The sequence below is a fragment of the Rhipicephalus microplus genome, chromosome 8, assembly GCF_043290135.1.
Source record: "Rhipicephalus microplus isolate Deutch F79 chromosome 8, USDA_Rmic, whole genome shotgun sequence".
Taxonomy (NCBI): domain Eukaryota; kingdom Metazoa; phylum Arthropoda; class Arachnida; order Ixodida; family Ixodidae; genus Rhipicephalus; species Rhipicephalus microplus.
Window position 1 is genome coordinate 43361717 of NC_134707.1, and position 26455 is coordinate 43388171.

At 43.6% G+C, this 26455-nt stretch overlaps 1 protein-coding gene across 1 annotated transcript in view; it reads left to right on the forward strand.

Moving 5' to 3' along the window:
* The window catches only part of RyR (Ryanodine receptor), a 285153-nt gene that overhangs the window by 123910 nt on the left and 134788 nt on the right, over positions 1–26455 (forward strand). The window contains exons 20-34 of the mRNA XM_075871638.1: positions 1304–1542; positions 2808–3000; positions 7359–7569; positions 9350–9454; positions 10036–10139; positions 10901–10978; positions 16143–16305; positions 18102–18175; positions 18937–19016; positions 19393–19477; positions 20071–20194; positions 21010–21109; positions 21339–21419; positions 24593–24719; positions 25985–26092. Of these exons, the coding sequence (XP_075727753.1) occupies positions 1304–1542; positions 2808–3000; positions 7359–7569; positions 9350–9454; positions 10036–10139; positions 10901–10978; positions 16143–16305; positions 18102–18175; positions 18937–19016; positions 19393–19477; positions 20071–20194; positions 21010–21109; positions 21339–21419; positions 24593–24719; positions 25985–26092 (1872 nt within the window). The remainder of the gene's footprint in view (positions 1–1303; positions 1543–2807; positions 3001–7358; positions 7570–9349; positions 9455–10035; positions 10140–10900; positions 10979–16142; positions 16306–18101; positions 18176–18936; positions 19017–19392; positions 19478–20070; positions 20195–21009; positions 21110–21338; positions 21420–24592; positions 24720–25984; positions 26093–26455) is intronic.

Here is a 26455-nt window from a genome sequence, read left to right on the forward strand (position 1 = left end):
GCCACCTCTCGTTTAGTTCTTGCAGTGTCCACTAGATGGCGGTACCGTCTCCTGCATGTCGCCTCTTCTCGTTTAGTTCTTGCAGTGTTCACTAGATGGCGGCTCCGTCTCCTTCATGTAGCCACCTCTCGTTTAGTTCTTTCAGTGCTCACTAGATGGCGGGACTTGTAGCTGATGATGAAAAGATGCAAGATGTTATAAACTAGACGGCGGTACTTGTAGTTGATGATGAAAGATGCGAGGTGTTATAAAATAGGAATGATGTCACATATGGCACGTGTCATTGGTGAAAGGCAATCGTTCGATTTAGTGCGGCGACGTACGCTAGGGGGAGCATTGTAATAAAATCGAGTAGGCAAATTGTACGGAAGATTCATGGTTTACCAGGTTTTCCTCCAGAGCTTCGCTCACTCATCATCATTCACTTCGTGGATATGGCGGCACTTTTTTCACCATAGCATTCAGAATGAAAAGTCATTAATGATTTCAAGGAGACACCTCCGACTCCCGCTTCCCGACATCAAGAAAGTGCCCTCCACGAAAAGAAACCTTGTTCCTTCGCCCTGCCCAAACCTAACGCCTTTTACGTACTTGTGAGGTGCAATTCACAGTTTGAAAGTAAGACGAAAATACTGGTGCTTAGAATGCTCGAAGGGCATTTAGCAGCACCAGATTATAGATCTGGCACAATATGCTCGGTAAGGCTAAACGTAAATGTTATCACAAAAGTGCAGAGACGTTGCACTCAAAATAACCTGTGTGAAGTATTTTCTCTATAACTAATTTCCGTTGCCCCATGATTGTCAAAGGTGTATGCACGCTACTTCTTAAGTGAGCTTTATCACTCTGATAAGCAAAAGCCGTTCGTGATCCGAAAGTGTGAAGCGTGCAGCATTACACAAAGTAAATGCACGAAATACAGATAAACTCTCATTTCAGAAACACTTTGTTCTCAAATTTTCATAAGTAGTACCATATAGGTTCACGCTTATTCTGTCCTGTCGACCTCTGCACTTTGATGATTGGTCACCTGCGTAACCACGGCAATAGCTTAATGACCACGACGTTGTAAAACAGCGCCAAAAGACGCCGGTTTGATGCTTATAGCTGCTGTAGCTTTTAAATAGCTGCGGAATGCAAAACAGCTAGAGTACTTCCTTGCTATGGCCTTCATGACCCCTGAGTAGATCAACAAGACACCGGAGTCTTACGCCACAGTGTGCCTGCTCAATAGGAAGATTTATTTTGATATGCGAGGCGCAATTGTCGATCTAGTGACCACCTTTCCTCTTCAAATCTTTAGCATGCAGCCCAATATCTTCGTTGGCAAGGTCGAGGGCGCGGCGTTATTCAGGCGCTGGTACTACGAGGCCATGGTGGACCACTGCGAGCAAGTAAGCCACCTGGCTCCGCACTTGCGCATCGGCTGGGCCAACACGGCCGGATACGTGCCTTACCCAGGCGGAGGGTCCAAGTGGGGCGGAAACGGACTTGGAGATGATCTTTACTCGTTCGGCTTCGACGGGGCCTGCCTATGGACCGGTAAGCAAAGCATGCTTCTTTGACATAAGCCACAATATTCGTTTGTCGTGATAGTCTTCGCTAATTGACTACTCAGCTATCAGTGACCAGCATAGGTGTGCACAGTTGGGAGGGTGGAGAGGCGGAAGAGAGGGACGGTCAACATTCCCATTCACCAAGAGGGGCAGGGGTGCAAGTTCTGCCGCATACTTTCACTTAGGGAGGGAAAACTGCGAATGAGCTTGCTCTAAGAGGGAACCCGGCACACGCTTAACGATCAGGTACAGTACTCATGCAGCGACATAAATTGGACACTTGGCTCACGTGACCTGCTGCACATGAAGCGCCTCTCGTGGGTGCTCATGGAATCAAGGTGTTGCAGAGTGGTATATATTGAGAGGGAGAACATTTACGAAACAGCATTGCTGGTTCCGCACGCCAACGAGTCAGCCTTCACTACGCAGTACTACCAGCGTGGCGCTGCAATGTTCACACGCTTTCGCATGCCGTTCGAAATGGCTCGATGGGTGGTGGTGGTGATGGTAGTGGTTCTTGAAGAAGGAAGAAGGCACCTAATTTCTGTATGCAATAAGACTACACGGCGTAGCGCCTTCTCGATGTTGCCCACTTTGTTTATTGCGCTGCAAGCACACACACAACACCCTCGTTATACGCACATCGCGGCTGCTGCAGGCACGCTTCCCAAGTAAGACACATAGGTCAGCTGAGAGGTGGCGCTTTACATGAGCTCGTTGACGCGACCGCAGCTTGAGACCCGATGGAGATGAGGCGCGTTGAACGTGCGAGAAGAAAGCGGGAACAACTGTAGCTCGTTCAATCACTGTTGTCGATAAATCCACGGTAGTGGGAACTAGTCTTGAATGTTGCCAGGATGTTTGCATGAAAGCTCTCATATGAAAACTTTTAATATGTACTTTTGAAGAGTGCGAATGCTCTTCCAAACCTACAGCAGGAGAACAAGTAAATGCGAACGCTGGTTTCCCTGTTGTAATGAAAATGCGAAATTTATATGAGGGACAAATAAATCCGGAAATAGCTTTGATTCAATCAATACCATGCGAGTGGGAAAGCCAGAGGCGAAGCAATTCTGCGCTCATGTCTTGTTGTGTTCCATGAAGGTAACAAACACACGTATACTACGTGATGAAAATTGGACACTTTCTCTACTTATACGAGCTGTTTAGTGTGTTCTTGTTTTGTTTTAATATGACAAATCGTACTGAAAATGGGGTCGTGAACATGTATTTCCTTTGTTTGCTTCGCAGGGGGTCGCTGCAACGTAGTAAGGTCGTCTTCGCCGCCCTACATTCGCAAGGGTGACGTCATAGGATGCATCATTGATCTGAACGTGCCTGTGATAAGTTTCACGGTGAACGGAATCAAAGTGAAGGGCTGCTTCCGGAGCTTCAACACCGATGGCATGTTCTACCCGGCGATCAGCTTCTCGGCGGAAGTGAGGTAAAAGTTGTGAGGGTCTCGCTTGTTAAGCTGCTCTTATTATCACAAATGTTTGATCTAGTCTTCCGATGATATATTCTGCTTCTGGCCTCAGCAGATGCGTTTTAAACGGTGTGAAGCACAAGAATATACTTCTGCTTGGATACAACAAACCCATTGGCGCATATTCTCTTCGTTTTAAGATGCAAGACACAACATTTCAATTAGTAGGTTGAGCTGTTAATGGGTCATTCCTATAAAATATCGCAGGGTTTAAGTTCTCTATAAATATTTTTATCGGAACAATCCGCCTATCTTCGGACAGTGCTTTTGCTAATTTGTCAAGCCCCGCGTTCGTGTGCTTAATGCGAATCTAGCAAAATATCTCGAATGCGTCCGCCCTAGAAAACCACCGCCACTCTTGTGTCTGTTTTTCTCGTGTACCTGCACACTCAACACGTTACCAAGTTTCATATTGGTCTCGCAATAATTTTGGATCTTCATTTCACCCAAATTACTCAGGTTGAGTGCAGTGGAGGTTACGTGCGGAAATTCTCATTACTCTCAGATTTTGGCTTCGTGCAGAATAGTAGCAATACCGGTTTATATAGCCACATCATAAATTATTTTTCCTTGCATTTGATCACCTGTACAAGGACAGTCGTCGCCTCCTCCAGGCGAAAGTTGTTTAACTGTTAATTAGGCCACGTCCCTGACTGTGCCATCGAAAGAGTTAGTTCATTTGAACTTTCTGTTGTTTGTGTTGGAATCGTTGCGATCAGCAGTTCTTCCATGTAAAATGAAAATTATTGTTTATGACGAAGTGGTAGATTAGCCCAGCTTTTGACGCAAATTAGAATATAGGAATACATAAACCCCGGTGACCACTGTGAATAAACCTGTAAGCAGACATATCTTAACGTTTTCGAGATGGTTGTGTATATTTCAATATTATTTTGTTTGTTTTTCAATTACGTCAAGTCAGTGCTCATGACAGTAAGAATAACGTAAGCCTCCATTTAGGCCAAGCCAAATTCAGTCAAATCCTTTACACATATTGTTCACATATGCAGGCGTAACTTGCTCGGTAAAGCGCAATGCGCTTCACTGTCCTAATTTCACTATGGATACTTTGGCCCAGTATGCTTTAACATCACATTCGTACTACATTGCTTATACTCTCCACATCCATTTCTTGGAACACGTGACGAGAACAACAATTTTATTATAAATCTACCTATCGTCTACCTATCGTCATCTCCTACTACCTATCTCCTACTCATATTATAATCTACCTGTCGTCTACCTGTAAGTCTACCTATCGTAAGCTATATGATGAAAATTTTTTACAGCCTCGATAACTCTCTAGTTATAAACCCTTTCAATTTATGTCTTGAGAAGGAGGAGGAAAGTTTAAGCGGAAGGACAGGGAGGTTAGCAAGTTCTTAGACCGGCTGGGTACCCTGTGCTGGGTGAAAGGGGTGAGGGGAATAAAAGATGATAAAACGACATGTTGCGAAAAGAAAGAGAGAGAGAGAGAAATTACAAAAAATAGCGACAAAGAAAAGGCAACATCAAAGAGTATAAGACATTAAAGTCTGTCTCTGAGGCCTGTTGTCCGCAAAAAGCGTTGTAAAGCTTTCAAAGCCTTCTGGGCTGAGCATGGGCTCGGCCAATGACCCAGAATCCTTTGTTCCGACAAAGGCCGATCATCCAGCCTATCCAGAGCTGCAGTCAGTTCTTGTGTTGACGCGTAGAAATGGGTGCACTCACGTAAAAAGTGCGCGATGGTTTTTTTACAGCTGCAATAATTGCACGTAGAATAGCTGGCCATTCCAATGAGATAGAAGTATGCGTCCGTGAAGGCCACTTCAAGCTACAGGTGGCATAGAAGGGTCTCCTCAGCTCGAGATATCCCTGAGAGAAGACGAAGCTGCAGATCGGGATCCAAGTTATGCAGGCGCGTGTTTGTGAATTCTGTCGAGTTCCACTGTGCCAGTGTGAGATCACGTGCAAGCGATCGAAGTCTTGTAGCTGCGTCGGTTCTCGAGAACGGGATGGCTGTGCATTGGGTACCGTTGTGTGCAGATCTAGTGGCCTCATCTGCGCGGTCATTGACATATATAGCGCAATGACCTGGTATCCACTGATACGCCATGCTGTGCTGTTTCTCGATTGCTTGGTGATGAAGAAGAGATTTGCGTTACGCAGTTGAGGTGTAGTCACCAATGTGTCGCTAAAGAGCAGGTATGTGGCGGGCGTAGGAAAAGGAGACACGCGGTGGCGGAGAAGGCGCGTCCCATGAGAAAGCATACTTGCCGTGACGTCACATCGCCGTGACCGTGGCGACGTCAGTGTTCCTTCTCGGAGCTAATATTTAGTTACAACCTAAGTTTAAACGAAGCGCCACGCCCAGAAGTGCAGCTCACCTGCCATTCATCTCTGCGGGCGAGTTTTGCTACGTGGTTTAGGTCGCAAGGAAACATACCTTTTCACTCTTATCACAAATACTACGCACAATTATGCGTCACCATTAATTGGAACACAACGTTTTGACAAAGAATGATATCAAAATCACTGCGGAAATCATGCAGTAAGTCAGCGTTTTTTTTTACCATAAACCAGTGGTACCAACATGTCTGTATAAGGAAGCCACCGATCTAGAACTCACAAAAGGTACGTAGCGTCAAAGAAATGAGTAGTTGTGATTTGATGAACTACCTACGCGAATGTTCCTGGTGAGGCTGTGTTGCGGTTGTAGATGGTGCTTACATTTACTCTTAGGTTGTAAATGACTATAGTCTAATTCATCTGAGACCCCTTGAGTTTTATTGTAAACATTTTAGGCATTGTGTACGCATGAAGCTTCAGACACATAGGTCGTTAATAGACGTGTTTTCTATTCACACAAAATATTACAAAATCTGAAATAAAGGTCAAACGCTTCAGTCAAAACGATTGAAAGCAGAAGTTCAAAGAAATCAAATATAATGGATATCGGATCTACAATACGAACAATGCTGACAAAAATACCTATACAACTGTTGAATGTCGTTAAGATGAGTATTACAAGAAGGAATGCTTGGCATAGCGCGTTCTAAGTAGCAACCGTATATTTCCAAACTCTGAGTTCCACTGTTACGCGAAAGCAATTGAGTCTTATTCTTTTAGCGGGACGGCTCAGTGCTCTCCCATAGTTGAGTACGAAGTACTCGAAATCGTTAAACATTTTTTTCTAAACACATCAGTCGGCATCTCGATCCAGCAGTTACCTTTTTAACGGCATGGCTTACTGCTCTCCCATAGTTGAGAACCAAGTACTCAAAATCATTAAACATGTTTTCTAAACACAGAAAGTCGTCGTCATGCTCGATTTAAGATTTTGGAACGCTTATACTCTGAACTTTTATCGTTGCTTTCGGAGGAATTGATCTTCCTTGGGGAGGAAGAATTTCGACGACAATGATCGTGCCGCTTTCTGTCCGTAGTTGACAGACGTGTTCGGTTAATTTTGCCACCTGGCCTAGTTCCTATAGCCAGGTGACCTGTCAGTGTCTGATTAGTGCGCGTAATCTGTATGTGTTTACTATTTCTACTTGTTTCTGTGTGCCCCGTATGAGTGTGAGTTTTCGCATATATGCACTTCATTCTAACGCTGTAATTTATGTATATTACACGGATCTTGATACCTGATGTATATAGATGTGAAAATCTTCACGAAGCCTTATAAGTGTTGTACATATACCATCATGTACATTGTCCATATTGTTATTAGTGTATATATGTAGTGCATGTAGGCATTAGTAACATGTGTTAGGGACACCCTACGAACGTAGACACATTTGTTTAAAGGTGTCATATATGTTGTGCTTAGTAATTTGTTTGTTACTGTGCTTATTGTATAGACACTCATTCCATAGGTTCGTTGCTTCCCACGATAGAATAATCTTTTCCAAACACGCACGTTAACCACTTCTTCTAAAGTAGAATATAGTGTGATGCCCACGGGATAGCAATATCCTCTCCCATAGTAGAGTACCTCGTACTCGAAATCATTAACAACGTTTTCTAAACGCAGTTCTTAGCATTACGCCCCATACATTCTGCCGCTCGACAACTCCACCCGAATCGAAGTAATTTTTGTCGGCACGGCCTTATTCAGTGTGGGGTCCACGGTACGGCAGTATGCTGTCCCATAATAGAGCATCAAGTACTCTAAATTGTTAACCACTTTTCTTGAACACACAGAAGCAAGCATGCAATCACTACGAAAGAACTAGAAAACGCGCATAAAGCATAGCGTCTATAATGGGTAATTACCAACTTGGATGTCGGTAAGAATATTCCTGCACGTTTAAACATGCGACCTTCGCTCGCAGCTGTCGTTTCCTGCTAGGCGGAGACCAGGGCAAACTACGGTATGGCCCTCCGGACGGCCACTCAGCCCTGGTAGAGGCTCTGCTGCCGCAGCAGGTGCTCACCGTCGAGCCGTGCTTCCAGTTCGGTGACGTGCCCAAGGGAGTCCTATTTGGCCCTGCGCCTATTGCCGATGACGCCGTCTTCGTGCCGTCACCCGTAGACACGTCCAACGTAAGCGCGCTGGTTTGGGTTTTTGTCCAAAGTGTTATTATATGCCTACTTTAATCAAAAGGCATTTTCTTCAAATGGAGAGTTGGACTAGTTGGTGCGTAATCATTTCTTACATCCGGGGGAATTTTATCACAGTGAAGCTAAACGCATCTTCTACGGAGTATCTGCTACAAAAACTATGCATGCGCCACTACCCACCTCCAGTCGACTTATAGCGAATAATCTAACGAGCTAGAGGGTATGTGGCACCGAAATAAAGCAAGCCTCACTACCTAAATCTCCCTAAATATGAAGAAACTGTTTAGAGCAAGCATAGTGGGCATGTTACAACTAGCTCCTATAGTGGGTATGCGCCACAGGAAGCGCCAGAGCCCCACTGCTGACCCTCAGCACTCCAAACATTGCAATTTTTAAATTTGACACAGATTTACTGACTTGAAGTCATAGAGACTCCATGGTTAAGCAGTGCAGTCGGTGGCGAATTATACTCTAACGCGAAGTCAAGCAATCAGATAGCAATGCGATGTCACTATTCTTCGAGACGTCATGTTAGCAATGCTGCTTCATTTTTGGACGAAAAGTGATCTATCAGAGCCCGTAGATAAGAAAAAAGAAAGAGAAAGAAGACACACTGCACTGCACTTATCATTGGAAGCTTATTGGCAGGAAATCTGAACTGTTAAAAAGAATGTCTACGAGGTGTGGTCGATGAACAAGATTGACAGCGGGTGGAGATACGGATACGGAGACAAGTGGCGCTGATTTAAAGAAAGAAGAAAATTAAGGCGTGCGATTGTGAATAAAAGGAAACCCGTTTATGTGCAAAATTGCTAACAGTACGTGCTTCTGCACTTTTGAAACACATCGTGTAAATGAGTGATGTACGACAACTACAGTTTTCTTTTATTTATTAACCTATGAAAAAGCATTTTCTGAAATTGACCTCGCATGATAAGCAAGGTCTGTGCTTATAATTTATTTCCTTAAAATGAGCGTTCAGGACAGAGTGCAGCCCTCTGTGGCTTCCCCCACTTTGTTCTTTTTTGTGAGGGGGAGGGGCAACCCTTCTCTGAAACTCGCAAATGCAAACTTTGATGCATGAGTTAGTGGTGTACCTTTCATGATAAGAAAACGATGGGGGTCGCATTAGGGATAGAAAGACGGAAAAATGATTCGGAGAAAAAAGAATTGCAACCGATGTTTCAGATGATGTTAAATAAATTGATTGATATATGGGGTTTAACGTCCCAAAACCACCTTATAACTATGAGAGACACCGTAGTGGAGGGCTCCAAAAATTTCGACCACCTGGGCTTCTTTAACGTGCACCCGATGTTAAATGAAAAAAAAAAGAGAACGTCTGACAGAGATGCAATGCATTGGGAAAAAGAAACAGTGTTCATTTACAGCAACACCGGTGAATGAATACCAAAACGTGAATAACGAGGGGAATATGGCAGCGAGTTGGATGGCTTAGCGAAATTAGGATGTTTGCAGGCAATGTATTTGTTTGGACAAAAACGAAGAAAAATAAGATATCAATGGAAGAGGTTTATGTCCTGTTTATGTCCCGATTCAGTGAGCACGTGTCTCTCATACGTGACGCTGTTGCAATCTTGAGAGAGCAACACATGGAACAGTAATATACGACACTAGTACATTCCTACGTAATTTAAAGATTATTTTTTGCTTTTGATTGCGGTGACATCTGTGTATTCAACTGAGTTACCTTTGCTCCTATCCTCTGCGTGTGTTTCATGGGACATTTTTTGTTGTTTAGATTACCCTCCCTAACTACATCGAATCCGTCCGAGACAAACTCGCCGAGAATGTCCACGAGGTGTGGTCGATGAACAAGATTGACAGCGGGTGGAGATATGGAGACGTAAGTGAATGGTCACACAATTGAACTCTAAACGTCGCTTGAAGTGAATGATGCAGTATTTGCGCCACAAGGCTTGCTAAGAATTCGGTTTCATGTAATGGGAAAGCTGTGCAATAATTCAGAACTTTCAAATAAAAGCAAATTATATTCTTTCACAACACAACGTACAATATAAGGATGCATACGAAAGAAAGTCCCTTGATGTAAACTGAAAAGAGAGCTCCGATATTCATGCTTTTGAATTCAAGGCTTGATCCCATGTGAAGTGAACTTATTGTGTTGTTAGTGTCATTTCCAGCTGCACATTTTCAACTGCATTCCTAAGATGAGATGCTGGTCCACTTGTCAACTTTCTAAATGAAATTTTTGAAGCTTGCAGTGAGAAAATGGACCTTGTTGTTACCGTTTGGAATACCTGCAACTATGACTAGCGCAGAACACACACCCCTTTGTGCTGTATACGCAAAGCAGTGAAAACATGCGAGAAAACTTGTTTTAGTCATAGTGTTTCTCTCGAAAGAATGAGCCGCATATTTAAAACTCTTAGTGTAATTTTGCCTGCGGATGATCAATCCATGCAGGGAAGAGACGATGCCAGGAGGCTTCACCCATGCCTCACATCCTTCGAGCACCTGCCAATGGCCGAAAAGAAGTACGACACGACGTTAGCTCTTCAAACCCTCAAGTATGTGTACCTCACATTCTTGCAATGTGAAAAAAAAAATTATAGTGCGATACAATACCAAGTGCTCCTGAACCTACCATGCGTGAAACAAATGAGAATGTACACGTGGAACGCACAGCGTCGAATTCGCTGCCAAAATCTACTACGTAGAAGTTAGTATATAACAAGAAAGGCCTCTGTATAAGTTGTTACCTCACTCCTTTGAGCATTTACGCGATAGAGTGATTCAGCGATTGATGTCCTCTGATCGATTAACAATATCGCAGACGCAAACAGTACGCAATTATACCATGATTTCGCAGATGCACCTGTCTTCCTCAATTCTATTACATGCCTAGTGGTCTGATATGGGCCGCCCAGGAAACATGCGAGTCGCCTGTCAGACTAGGCCATCAATCCCGGTGCGAGAGCGCTGAGCACATTGGCGCTTCATGCAGTACAATAATAAATGTATTTCATTTCATTAAATACTACATTAGGCGGTATTGCATAGGAGCTAGCTATGCATGCAATTTCGCGATCCACGCAATGAATGCGCGGGCAGTGATCGCAGTGTTTCTATTGGCACAATAGCTTGCAATATGGCCGGGTAACTTGTATAAAGCCTCCATTTTGCAGGGAATATTTTATGTGCATATTTTCGGCGATAACTTTTGCATTTTCTAGATGTTCAGCATTACTCTATGTATGCTAAAACTCTGAACGTTTAACCTAAGGGTCCTAAACTAAGTTCTTGACACAAACATTGCTCACTATTACAGGACGATTCTTGCCTTGGGATACCACATCACGGTGGACAAGCCACCTGCACGCATCAAGACTGTCAAACTTCCCAATGAGTGAGTGTTGTGCAACAGCTAAGCAAGCGTGAATACGCCCAAAGATATCTTCAGAAAATGAAGCACTGAAATTAAAAAAAAAACAAGTACTGAATATTCAAACTTTGTTTTCTAGCTTGTATTTTTCCAACACAGGCTTGTTTTTCCAAAGAGGGTCTCTCACTTGATTAGCGCAATGTAGACAGTGAAGCCTGGCCTTAAGTTTGTAAAATACGAAACGTGCTGTGGCCGAAAAATGATCAAAATTTGTAGTATTCTAATTGCTGGTGTGTCTCGCTGTTGGACAGAGTAGAATGCGCTTCCATGCCTACGTCACATATGATGATTTGAACCACGTTTGTCACCCCATGCGGTGGTTTTATTTGACCAAAAGACGCGACAAAACTTCTTCATTAAATGAAGACCACGCGATGTCGCTACGAATACAAGAAAACCAACAGCAGAATAAATGTAGGTGGAGCTCGTCAGAGCAAGCAGAGATGATCCGTCTTTGCCGGTTCTTGGGAGAGTGCTTTGTAGGTTTATTGCTTGCGAATGCTGGCCGACCCCCCCCCCCCCCCCCAAAAACAAAAAAAAAAACAGCATATCCACGGAGTGAATAATGATTGGCGGGGTGAAGCGTTCGTCAGTCCATCCGTGTTTTTGTCCGCCCATGCGTCCGTCCGTGCATCTGTCCGTGTGCCCGTCCATCTGTGCGACCGTCGGTGCATCCGTCCTTCCGTGCGTCCCTCCATGCGTCCATCCGTACGTACGTTCTTCAGTCTGTTCATCCATTCGTCCGTGCGTCTGTTCGCGTGGCCATCCCTATATCTGTCTGTCCATCCATCCGTCCGTCTGTGCGTCTGCCCCTCTGTCTGTCTGTGCGTCCGTCAATAAGTCCGTCTATTTGTATGTCTATCTATAGTCCGTCCGTCTATCTAGTGATTACTCCAAGTACAGACATCTCACATCTTTTCCTCGTGTATTCATTCATTACATACAAGTGCCCTCATCCAGCGGACATTCTAAGGACTGATCTTTCGGGTATGTGCCACCGGTGGCTACATGCACCATGGGAGAATGGACAGACCCACATCTTAAGAAGCTTCGCCCCTGAAAGGGAAAGATGAGTCTTTTCAGTGAAAGCCTGCTTTCTTTATGCATAAATTATGCGTAATGGCGGCATAAATGGTGTCTTCGAGCATTTTCAATAACGAACCAGGTTTAACAAAGTATTTCGGTTAAACGCTTCTCTGGTGGCACGTTAGATATCACCATGATTACAAAAATTCGCAATCATCTAGAAGGAGTCAGCATTGCACTTGAACTTGTTTTTGTGCGTTTCGGTGTATAGATTTTATTGCATTAGACATAATGACGTCAACTACAGATAATTCGTTCAAAGTTGGGAACCTTCCTAGTGACTGCGCGCGCTCTGGTGATCTGTGTCTAGGGGGTTTGAAATTGCGAACGGGAAATATTTTGCCTACCTACAAAAAAGCGATAACTCCGCCCCCCCCCCCCCCCACCTGTTATAACCCTTGATTTACCGCTAATGTATTTACCTCCCATTTATCGCTGAATTTCACTACCTTTCCAGAATAAACGCCTCAGACGCCATATCAAAAGCAAAACTTGACTGCGGGTGTCCCTCCTCGAAAAGTAATGAAAAGGATTTTCTATTACCCCATCATACGCCAACACGATGGCACCACAGATCGCCAATATTGGTGATGCCAATACGATTTCAGGGTAACATCCCCGCGATGCCACAAGATGATGTCATCGCTTCTCATTGTAGCTTGGTGAAAGGTTGTCCGATGACGGAGGCATTGCAAAGCTACGTAGGAGCAGAAGCGTTTGTCAGGCCACATGACCTTTAGCTTCTGCTTCCTTTTTCTTATAAACAGAAAAAATAGAGCCAGTTCAAAGCGTGAGGCACCTGCCGTATTGAAGGCAATAAAAGAAAAAGCACGTTAGGTGCATAAAGCTTTCGAGGGGTGGCGGATTAGTACATCAGGTGTGACGAAAAAGAAGCGTTTTGTTTTGAGCCATCTTAAGTGAATGCATATGGCGCCGTGCGAGTTTTCGTAACCACTGCCGTTTATGTGATAAAACCTTAGGCCTCTGGTTAATAACAACGGCTATCAGCATATCAAATTAATTGCCATGTCTTTTCTCATTGTGTATTTGTTGAGTGGCGTTTTGGCAAATGAGAAGCAATGAAATTGTTCACCTTGAACGGTCCACATTCCCTGCTGCAATCCTGCACTATGTTTCTGAATCTCCTTTGAGCTTTTTTGGCTACTCGGCTCCTCATTCGATAGGAAGGGTGATCAGTCCTTTCACACGCGTCAATCCGCGCCGAGTTGTCGGCACATCATCTTCACAACGTCCGAGGACAAAATCATCTCTACACGTTCATTTCAGGTAATACGGCAGGTTTGTTAACCTAAAAAATACAGTAAAACTGAAAGAAGCAGCTACACCATGCCACCAGCTTCGCCTCTTTAAAAAAAAAATTAATAACTTGGAGGTGTAACATTTTGGAGACTCAATCAATGACGCTTGTGTGGGGTACGCTCATGTGAGATTGATGACTGGGTGGTGAATAATAAAAACAGGTGTCATTTCAATTTAGGCAAAACCGTCCTTAAACTCAAATGCTTAACTGATTACATAGGGAAGACAGTTAGTCGTCGTTTCTCTCCGACATTTTTCGCAGCTCTTGAGTGAGTGCCTCTCCGAGGACGTGTTCCTTCGCGTCTCCCACTGGAACGCTTTTTTTTTTTTGCTCTTTTTTTTTGTTTCGACTGAAGGAGGATCTGACGCGCGTGGTACGGGGCTCTTACGATATTTGGAGATGCAGTGGTTTTGGTCTGGCGACACAGCCCGAGCACTGCCTTGGCCCGTAAAGCTTAGAATGTGCGGCTAAGCAAGCAGCATAGCTCTCATAACCGACAAAACGTACCAGACGCTTTATCCTCCGAGAAAGATGAAACAGATCGATGGCCGTTTCTGCCAATTATTTATTGCTGTCAGCGCAGTGGGCGGGTTGCAAAAGCAAGTTCGAATCGAAGGAAGTGGTCGCTTCTGGATGGGTCATAACGTTGATGTGTAACCTCAGTTACCAGTGTTAACTTAATCGACACTAGTAATAAATGTGGACAAAATAGATGCGAGGAATCGTAGCACCACGTGTCGATGTGGCGTAACACGCACCAAAGTAACAACTTCAGCCAACCCTGTCAATGTCAAGGCATTTATATGAATGTTCGACGCTTAGGAGTATGAGACACTCTACTATGAGAAATAATAGTCTGTCCCACTTTCAAGAATCAGGAAACGATACGGCTCAATCCAACTGTGTTTAGGTTTAGAGTACTTAGTACTCTACTAAGGGAGAGTGTAAAGCCATCCTGTTTGCGTCACAATTGATGTGCTTAAAAAAAGGGGGTAACGATATAGAGTACTAGTTACTCTACTATTGGAGAGCGTAAAGCCGTCCCATGGCAATATGGGTACTTGATGTCTGTGTGTTTAGAAAAAGTGGTTGACGATTTAGAGTACTTAGTACTCTACTATGGGAGAGCTGAGAGCCGTCCCGTGTGAAGTTGCGCGTACAGGCACAACGGTGAAGAAAAGTATAGATTTACGTGGCTTCGTTTTGCCCTTAGAACAACTTAGGGTAAATGCCTCACCTAATAATGGGGCTGGTATGTGATAAAGTTCATATTTGATTATTTTCATTTCCACGGCCGTAGTAACTGTGTTATGTACCACACTATATCACCTTTTTGTCATGCAATATTACTCTTCTTTTGTTCAAAACTCTAACAAATTGGAAGCCACGCCGTACGCAAAAAATCACCCAAATTCAACGGAAGTGCGTTCGCAATGAGCTAAAAGTTACAATTTCTGCCATGAAACGAGCCTGCTGAGAACTTTGGAGACACCCCTGAATAAGATGTTGGTCGCGAGGGCCTCAACTAGAGAGGGCAGAACTGCGATCGTTTTTACGTCGCAGATAGGACGCGTGCGCTCGCCTTGCTGCGTAATAGTTGTGGAATACGCAAGCTTGCGCGACACCACTTGCATCGTCTCGCATGGCTGCAGTGGTTCTTAGTCACGATTTTACGATGCCAATTAGACACGAGAGTGCCACCGAAGGCACCGATTCATAGTTTGCTTGCCCTTATTATTAGGTCTTATCGCTTCTTTAAGCACTGAGCTTCAAAACAAAAAGGAAGCATGCACGGTGAAACCAGCAAAATGGCAGGAAATTCGGTGTTCTAGCAGACAACACAACCCGGAATCCTATGAGTGACGTCAACACGTGGGTGGTGCCATGGTATGTCCTCGAGGCATATATCCGGGCTGTGGATATATCCGGGCATATATCCGCATATATCCGGGCATATATCCGGGCTGTATATCCGGCAGATCGTAGTAAGCATAAAGGTTTGCTTGATTTAGACCATATGCTCTTGCGTTGCTCGGTGTGGGCCGGTGATGCTTCTCAAGGTAGACAGTAGTAGCAGCGGATGCTGCACAGTGACCGGTCGGCAGACCAACTCAGGGCTGTGGAGAAGGCCCATGTGAATGCAGAGCGATTTGGCCTCTGTATCCTGACGTGGAAGCGGCCAGCATAAGTCCCGTACTGATCCGCAGCATCACAATAAAGTTATTCATGTCGTACCACGTCACTATGTTGCTTGGGTCTTCTAGTGCTCCATCCTTCTTTGGCCTATGCAAAAGAACATGCAGCTTCACTGTTGAACTACCATTTTGCACTTCAAGCGGCACATGCCTCCTATTCCACAAAAGAAATTGGTGGCATTGGTAACGGTACCATGCCCGCGCAATGCTTAGGTGGTCCTTGAAATGCTTTTCGGCCAACGCCGACCTAAAAAAAGAGACGACCGTGTACAACGCAGCTATATGGTTCATGATTTCTACTAGGTCAGCAATAAAGCGTGCTATACCATGAATGCTTGGAACTTCAGAGCAAACCCGGTGAGAATGAAAGACAAGAAGGAGAGAGTACGTGCGCTTACCGTCATGTGTCTTCGTCATGGTTGTGCCGGTTTTCCAAGCATTCATAGATTCCAACTGGCCCACCACTGTACCTTGCTACACTAAACGTTCCGTGCTAATGTGTGCTTTCGGTTCCCACATCTCACAGCCCCTACCTCCAGTCGAACGGCTACAAACCGGCTCCGTTGGACCTGGGCGCGATCACGCTGACGGCCAAAATGGAAGAGCTGGTGGACCTGTTATCTGAAAACACGCACAATGTCTGGGCTCAGGAGCGCATCCAGCAGGGCTGGACATATGGCCTCGTTGAGGTAAGCGTGAAAACTCGATCACACCGGTGACTAGCATTGATCGGGCGAACGATTTATTCTCAGAGTGACCGGTCCCCAAATTCTCGCAAGAGGCCGCTTTGTTTGCAAAGTGACTGCTCTGTTGTAGTCGCTTAGTACCCAAGTTTTCAGCCGCGAGACTGCAGTCGCAAACCTCTGAACCAATCACATGCACAAGGACAGAAAATCAGCTTACCTGTGAGGCAGAACATTGCGAGCCACACGCGATAAGGCTTAGCTTCTAATTAGCGTTGGGTATAACTCGCTCGCAGATGTGCGCACGGCTTCCTTGAGTCGCTTTTTGGTCACCCCTCACAAGTGGCCACGTGACCTCTGCAAGTCGACCCTGTGAATGAGCCTTATTGTAATACGTTGTGTAATGGCTCCGTCAAGACATCTCAAGGCAAATTGATTGAATAACTCGAATGCCTCATCACTGAAAACTTAGTCCAGACAAGACAGAGTTTGTAGGATAGCGGAGTGAAGAAAAATCACAAAAAAAGAAGTCTGGCTAAAGCCAACGTCTCGCACTTTGTAGAAACAGTGACTGAAGTGTCATTTTGTTCTTTAAGGTCTTTTAATAAAGTAAAGCCCATCAATCGCTTTTGACTACCTTTGACCATTGTGAACAAGAAAAAAAATGAGGGCGATTACTTTGCCGAAATTATACGTGTGATTCAGCTGGTGTTCCGTTCGCTTGCATGCACTCCAAGTGTACTACCAGCTAGCACATACCGCTAATGTTTGATAAAATAGGGTGCCAGTTACGTGAAAGTTTATTAGTGGAACTGAGAGCTCACAACGTCTAAAAAGTATGAATAAGCGCGAACCGACGAGGGCATAGAAGAGTAATGGCACGGACAGAGCGCTTCAACATGTTCATGTTATTTCCGCTCACTCGGAATATATTTAACGGTTTGTGCGAAAATAAAAGATCACTTGAGTGGCGCTCTGTCCGTGTCAGTACTCTTCTACGTGCTTTTCTGTTCGCGCTTTCTCACACTTCATGAATGCAAACCAACTAGCCAACCAATGTGTTTCGGCTTACAACGTCTATTGTATCGCAGTTACACTTTGTTCCAAGAAAGCGTCAGCTAAAGTTTTGTAGACTGCGATTTCAGGCTCTGTCTCCAGCAACAGTACGCTCAGTTCAACACAAATTTAAGGAAAGCAAATATTTTAATGTGAAAGCTGCTGCCTTATGAACTGCACTTTTGTTTCTTTCATGTCATGCAGTTAGCAATGTTCTACAGTAAAAAGTATATATATACCTTAAATTAGCATTTTTATTTAGCCATCAGCTTTATTTTGAGGCTGCATATATATTTAACACTATGAGTGCCTCTCAAACAGATTCTTAATTTGCGAACAACTGTTTCACATTGATCTGTGTCTTATATTTTTATACAACTTTGTGAATCATTACTTGCTTGCATTCGTAGAGCATGTTACTGTCAGTCTATAGGGTCGGTGAGTGAAAAAATTATTATGGAAGATTGCAACGAAACGTTTCTACTGTCATGAAAAACCTAAAAGCAATAAGATGCACAACGCCATCTGCTTTACATATTTCAGTTTACAGAAGATCTTTCCAACGGAGATTGGCGAGCAGCCCTTATGCTACCGCTATGATTAAGGGTTGTATCTGAATCTTTCACATACACTACCTACACTTATCCTCGCTTTAGTATTCAATAGAATAAGTGGTCCATAACGCAGCAGTACATCCGCTAAAGGCAGTGTACGCTCCATTTCATTCATTTTCATTTTTTTTTCAGAACCAGCCAACCAGGAGAAGTCCACATTTAGTGCCTTACAAGAGTGTCGATGACGTCATCAAGAAAGCGAACAGGTAATTATTATCAGACGGTCTGTCATGCAAGATGACAGCAGTCTAGCTCTTGTGAGTACTACAATTCCTATTCATTATTAACAATTATTGGTATGAGTGATACTGTGCGAATGCGCATACCTTAGCGTGAGACGTCTGATTATTATTGACCATATAGGATTTTCGCTGACTTGCTTGCGCGTAGAAGCAGGGAGGTAGGCAGAACTCTTCTTCGGCGGAGAGGGGGGGGGGGGTGCCACTTTATCTGATGTTGAATCCGGACAGGGGCATAAAAAAATGAAAAAAAAACAGATGGCGGAAGGGGTACGGACCCAGTGAGCCATTGCTTTTTACTTCGAAATGAAAACTTTCATTTAAATAAGGTACATTCATGTTAGATCTCTATTTGTGCCCTTTCATTCATATGATGCTGTATATAACTGTTTCTTAGTGCATCTGCAGAGGTATACAGTTATACACAAAAATATCTGCTCATACTTTATGGAAATTCAAGCATAAATCCAATTCATGTATCACATGAATTATTAAACATCAAAATGCGTTGATTGATATGTGGGTTTTAACGCCCCAAAACCACCATATGATTAAGACAGACGCCGTAGTGGAGGGCTCCGGAAATTTTGACCACCTGGGGTTTTTTAACGTGCACCCAAATCTGAGCACACAATCCTAAAATCGAAAAGCAGTATTACCAGATAATGTACTGATGGTAAGTAATGAGCAGTATTTAAAGTGCTATTTTTCGAACCGCTCATTCGCAGGGATACAGCTGGAGAACTGGTACGAACTCTTCTAGCATACGGCTATGTTCTTGAGCCTCCCACTGCTGAAAGCCTCGAAGGTAATATAGTGTCATATTATTTTTTTTCATCTGAAATGCCATTTTATGTTAAGTGAACTTGTCCACCTGTTCAAAGATATTCTAGCTGCTACCTGGGCTGGACAATTTTTTACATAAACTTTTGTTAATCTCATTCTGGGGTGTTGCAATATTGAACTACTCTACATATCTAAAGCTGGTGCTAGTATCTATACTGGAACCCCGGTGCTTATACGGTATGTACTCAATGTGTAATGTCCTTTAGGTTATATCTAATTTTCAAGGTAAACTACGCTACTCAACCACTTTTATCATTGCCCAAATGGAGTTTGGCATTCGCTCACTTACAGTCAGTTTATTATCTTCGTGAATTGTTTCCTTTTTTTTCTACTGACAGGTGTGCAAAGTAAAGTAGCATCGGTGAAATACGATCAACGAACCTACCGTGCTGAAGTAACGTACTCCGTGTCTGAAGGAAAATGGTGAGTAATGTTGTTTCTAGTCACTTAAGCTTAGCCAGAAAAAAATTTGTACAGTAGCATTGTGCTACTCTGAGCCTGAATACGTAACAAAAGAAAAGAAAAATTTCACTACTTCATTTTCAAAACAGTCTTTAGGAAGAACAGTATATGGTATGCTGCGTTTGTGGCACTTCGTTTTGTCTGTCGAATGCTAAGTAGGTCGTCCGAATGCCCGCACATAAACATGGATGATACAGTGGTTCCTGGTTGCATCAATTGCACATGTTGGTTAGCTCCCATGGGACCGAAGGAGGACTGGTAGCGCTTATTAGTCACGTTATCGTGCTTTAATGTAGACTTCTATGTCGCTATAGGGAAGTGCACTGCCTAAGCTTTCAGGCGTTTTTACAGTCACCGCGAATTCTTTTTGAGAAAACAACTACAACTACACCTTTGCATGACTAATGCATATTTTAATCTCAAATTCATAGGTTTACAAACATGCCCTAGTATTACCATACTGCGACGTTTCATCTGACCTTGGCGGGTGGCAATTTATATAGCAAAGTAGCTGGTTGTTTAATCACCTTACGAGGTAGCGTCTTCATTTACAGGTACTTCGAGTTTGAAGTGATGACACTGGGTCCCATGAAGGTCGGATGGGCAAACGCCTGCAGCTTCCTGCCATCATGCGAGCTTGGTGGTGACCACAACTCCTGGGCTTACGATGGCTTCCTGGTGAGTTTCGCAAGAACCCTGGCTGCCTCGGCTTATACATCGAACATAATTTTCTGTTCGTTTTGATTGTACTGTCAAATGCATTTATCGGATGACAAAAAAATGATGCCTGGAACATCGCTACTATATACTATTAGTAACTATTGAGAAACGAATGAGCTTATCTAGGGGGCCATGGTATAGGCGATAACTCAATAGCTGTACCCGTCCCTTCACTTTACGTTACTTTTATGAGCTGAACGATGAGGTGTCGTCGGTGGCTACCTGAGATATCGCATTTACTCGCCCCCTGTCAGTCGCGCTTGGCAATGCTCAATGCTGGCTATTGCTCACTAAATTTAGATAAAAGATGAAAACGTGAGCTACGATATATACCGCAAATATCTCTAAATAATTGCTGGAGAAATCCACGAAGAAAAATGTGGACAGCTTTTATAAATTTGAGTTTTTAATACATTTAAGATACATTGTTTTTTAAATTTTTTATCTATATACCTGGATTGTCTATATAATATTTGTGCAGAGTTAAACTAAAATGCTCATTATTGTGCATGCAAAAGTGTAATAAAATGCGGCTTAGTAACATCAGTATATTCACTGATTATATTTTTGTGTGTGTCGTTAGTGTGTGCATGTGTCATCATCTTATTTATTGCATCAGAATGGTGCTTTAGTATTCACCTCCAAGTGATTAAATGCAAGAGTACATGTGTCTTCAACATCTCAATTTATATTCTATCTACTACAATACGGTACATTCATTCGAATGCCGCAGAATAAGGAACGTACCTGCAGCTGAAGATATCTGTTCGCAGGCTGTGAAATCTCATGCTGGGGGCACGGAGTCCTATGGAAAACAATGGATGATTGGCGACGTCGTAGGGTGTATGCTAGATCTTCATGACCGCACAATTAGTAAGTGAGAAATGATGCTCTTATGTGTCTACCAATACTTCCCTGAGATCCAAATTAAAGGTTACTTCTGCACCAATTCCTTCAGTGCAATAAAAACTTGGTATGTTTTGTATGTGCTGATAATTACAGCCACGTATGAGCTAATTACGTTGTACTTTTATAGTGATTACAGCTGGTTATTTTGATTTCGTGCGTCATGCAGTCACGGGCGCGTGAAATTTATACGCAGGTTTCTCGTTGAATGGAGAGTTATTGCTCGACCAGCTAGGCGGAGAAGCTGCCTTCTCGGAAATTCCTTGTGGCGAAGGAGGTGGGTGATATCCTCGCGTTTATCTTTTATATGCTCATTTTGTCTATAAAAGCCCATGTGGTAAAATACGCCCCAATATAGTCGGAGTTTGTAGATGTGTGCGTATACTTCACGCTATCTCAAAACGTTTGCAAGTGCGTTAATCTTTCAGTTGATACTAGCGGAGATTGTTTCGCCATTATAGTTGATGACAGCCTACTTTCTATCATTTTCATGCTTTACGTCTTATGCCAGTGGATCATCTATGAAGTGTGTAGGATTCAGCTGCCTTTTAAATTTTGTAAGGAAGTTTTAGTGGTGGCATAATAACACGGGTAATGTTCAATCACATTAGAATGTTATCCTTCCAACGAAATACATGCTGGAAGAGGAATTTTTCGGGCAAGCTGATGAAACACGTCAAAGTATAACAACTCTAAAACGAGAAGTATGAAGGCTAGGAATGAACAGACAACATCAAGCGGTTTGTCGGCTGTGTTAGTTTATTTTTGTCCTTGCAGTTTGAGTGCTCTCATTCTTTGAAACACGGGAGCCAAACATGCTTTGACGTAATCCTAAGCGAGGATAACTTATTGGGCTAGTTGATGCTGCATCATGAAGAGCTACAGCACACACAAAAGAGGACGAAGCAAGAATACACAATTGAGTGTTGGTGTTCCTTTGCTCCCCTCTGTGCACTGTAAGCTTTAACCTCTTCGCTACCGGCGTCCACGTTTGTGGACATTTACATTTGGGCGATGTACTGCGCCAATAGCACTTTTGAAGAATTCAAATTTGGCGCTTTTTAAAGCCATCTTTATAGTTTTCACATCAGGAGACAGAGGGCGCCAGTAGTCGACCAAAAGCGCCGTGACAAACGGGTAAAATGGCAGCGCCCAGGTCCAGCGATACGCAGCGAAGGAGAGGTACGTTTTTGGCTATTATTCTATATTTTGTTAACATTACATAATATTTTCTGCTCACATATTGAATATACGTGCAGCGGAAGCGCAATAAAGCATTATTACTACGGTATTCACAACTATTGACTTGCGATAAGCGTCTATACGATGGGCCACGTTTGTGGACATAAGTTCTAAAAGGGGGTACTGCTTTCCGGGTATGCGCTCAACAGCTAGGTTCCTGACCGATGAAGAGATCGTTGCCATGCTAGAAGAAAAAGATGCGGGCCTCTCGGACTCGGAAGACGAAAAAGAATGGGCCTCGTCACCACTTGCAAGTGATGTAGAGTCTTCAGGCGAGTCTGCAGATGAACCTGAACCAGATATTGCCCAGCGACCAACGAAACAAAAGAAGAAAAGTTCCTGGACCTCGCAAGCGTAAGTGTTTCTCACATTTTTTCTGTCGGTTCGTTAAAATTAAATATTCGTTTCGCTGTTACAGATTTTGCAAGAGGGACTGTCTTGACAACGACAACCAAGACGATGATTTCCGGGAGTTTCTGACACCGCACGAGTACTTTGAAAAATATTTTCCTTTGGACTTTTGGAAGGAAGTTGCTGAGCAAACAAATTTGTATTCGGTTCAGAAACGAAACCACCGATCTGTGTAAACCAGTACACTTGAAGCAAGAAAGCTTGCTGGGATCCACCTGCTGATGGGGATTATGCACCTTCCCCAAGTCCAGCTCTACTGGTCTCGAGGAACAAGGACACCATCTGTTGCGGACCACATGACAAGGAACAGGTTTTACGAGCTGCGTAATCACCTGCACTTTGTTGACACTTCAGCAACTACAGCACGCCGAAAGGAAAACAAGCTTCACCTTGTTCGACCAATAGTGGATTGCTTCCAAGCCGCCTGCCGAGCACTGCCCCGCTCAAAAGAACTGTCGATCGACGAACAGATGATCCCATTTTCAGGAAGATGTGGATTCAGGCAGTACCTCCCTTCGAAACCGACTCCACTCGGTCTCAAGAATTTCGTTTTAGCCTCCCCTGACGGTCTAATCCTTGACTTCGTAGTTTACACCGGGAAGAATACTGTAGACGCTGATGACTCAAAATTGTATGGCCTTGGGGGAGCAGTGGTTAAGAAGCTAGCAACAACCATAACGGATGACCGAGCACACATCTTCACTGACACTTATTTTACAGGCCTCCGAATCATGGACCACCTTCTAGAAAGAACAGTGTTTCTTACTGGGACAACCAATGCAAACCGTACAGAGGGCGCGGCTGCAAACCTTCCAAGCGACAAAGCAATGAAGCGGGGTGACAGCGCTTGCCTTGTGCGAGATGATGGAGAAGTGTGCATCGTGAAGTGGAAAGATAATAAGATAAATAGAGTGTTCTTTTCATGTCAAGTGCCGTTGGGTGCGACCCCGTCGCCACATGCATGCGGTGGTGCAAAGAAGCAAAGAAGAAGGTTCCTGTTCCCCAGCCAGCTATTGTTGCTCATTACAACAAGTTCATGGGTGGTGTAGACTTGGTCGACCGATATGTGTCGTACTATCGGATAAACATCAAAACAAGAAAGTGGACGGTGAGGTTTTTCACTCACTTTCTGGACCTTGCCGTATGCAATTCATGGATCTTGTATCAGCGTGACGCTCAGGCCATGGGCATACCAAAAAAGGAAGTGCTTAGCCAGCTGCAGTTCAAGCAAGACATCGCTGAGACACTAATAAGGGAAAACCCGATGCACAACCGCAAGGAAAGGAGCGATCCGCCTGCGACTGACAACTCAAGGCCTGTGCAACTGCCAAACCTTGAAACCGTGACCGTTTTGATCACTTTCCCGAATTCTGCAGCCTAAAAAAATGCAATGCGGTGCAGAAACGAAAACTGCAAAGGGAAGACAAAAGTTAAGTGCACCAAATGCAATGTTTTCCTATGTCTGCAAGGCAAAAATTGCTTCGTCAAGTTCCACAACGCTGGCAACTGATGTCCCCGTATGTGGACACCCTTTTGACATTGTTCACAACCAATGTCCACAAGTGTGGACATTCTAGAATTACATCAAATAACGGGAATTTTTTCATTGTTTTTTTTTTGTTATAGACTAAGACTGAAGTGTTCAATAAAGCTTTGTAAAAAAATAAGGTTTTCTTCATTCCTTCTTAGGCCGGTAGTGAAGAGGTTAATGATGATCTTGAATTAACGGGCATCGATGATTACCATAAATGACAAGCTGTGATGATCAAAAAATGAACGACATGTTTTTCCCCGCAGCATCCTACGTACCAGCGTGCACATTTGGCATAGGTCAGAAAGCAAAGCTGGTGTTCGGTCACGATGTGAACCTACTCCGGTTTTTCACCACATGCGGCTTGCAGGAGGGTTACCAACCTTTCTGCGTGTAAGGAACCCTTTATTACTTGTTTTTTTCTCTCAGTCAGAACAAATACTCTTTACGTATATTTTTAGAGTAGACTGCTTTTAGAATACCAAAAAAAAAATCACTAGACCAGGGATCAATTCATGTGCGAAATTAGCCGCATAGCTACATGTTCCACCTGATGTGAAATGCGGGATAAATGCTCCATCAGGTGCGCCTGAAAACTATCACTTGAAGAGATGCACTCTCCCCGTTAGCGATCGCTGTATGTATGAAATCATTGTTGGAAGTGTATCCTTTACTCAGTTTTTTCGATAGAATGCTAGGCAAAGATTGAGGGTAAGTTACCATAATAAAATTCTTATTTTTGCATCGTTCCACAACGTGCTTGCATCAACGAACCACGTGCCTTCATCACACAAGGTAGCACATCCGTGCGTCGTACATGTGGAGTTTAATAGATCAAGGGTGCCTGATTGCCGCTTATAAAAAAGGGAGAGAGTAAAAAAATGACACTCAAAATACCGACCCGAAGGACAGTTGTCAACGTAAGCAATCTAATGTACATACACTGTTTACCTAGTCACAGTCGTGTGGTTTGAGCGTATACGTGATTTGTCTTGGAATAATCAATTCAGGCAAAAGCAAAACATTCAAAATTAGACTACATTAGAAAATGGCGCGCGTTGCGTAATAATAATCATTGGGGTTCCACATCCCGAAATTCTCATATGAATATGAAAAATGCTGTAGAGGAGAGCCCCATAAATTTTGACAACCTCTAGTTTTTTGACGTGCACATATATCTAAGCACACGGGCCCCAAGCATTTTCGCCTTCGTATAAACTGCGACAGCCGTGGCCGGGATTCGATCCCGTGACCTGTGGGTCAGCAGCAGAGCGCCTTCGCCGCTAAACCACCACGGCGCATGTTGTATAGCATAAAAATACAAGGTTAACTTATAGTGTTCGAAAGTCTACAATTTGTAATATTTATGTACTTATTTATTTATTTATTTTATATTTAATAAACTGTATGCCATTCTAGGCCCGAGCAGGAGTAAATAATGGTTTGCTAATAGGTCACTATTTACATAAGTGTCCATCACGTACTTTAGTTCTTCAATGGAGCCCGTGCCTAATTCTCTCATTTTGTCCTAACAGAAGTGAAGAAATCTCGCGATATACGAAAACATTGCTGAACATTCTTATCTCATCTGCATGGCACCATCCTAATTGTTCGTACCTCCTCTCCCTTCCCATCTCCTTCTTCTCTACCTCCATCAGCAACATGAACCGGAACATGACGTTCTGGTACAACAAGGATGAGCCGATCTTTGTCAACGTGGACGACGCCTTCTCACCAAATGTAGAAGTGAACAGAATACCAGCCGGGTGAGTGAAACACTCGCTCCGAAAGTGGTCACATCGAATGAGCTCTCGATTGCGCGCTTCCGAACAAGGGTAATCTATAAACCATATTTTGAGCTGTACATAAACATGGTGGTTGTAAATGGGCAAGAAATACTCATTCAATAGTCTAAAGCGTAATTAACCCTGATACATACACACCGTCTTGCGGACTACTTCGAATAACATTGTGTTACGACTTTTTTTTGAGCACACATATATGTTATCATAAACAGTCCATGTTGGACTGAGACAGGTTTCAACGTGTTGTATTGGGCTCAGAGTGGCCATAAAGTGGGCTGGTAGCGTTTATATATAAACTCTAAATGATCTCTATGCGATTGAAAA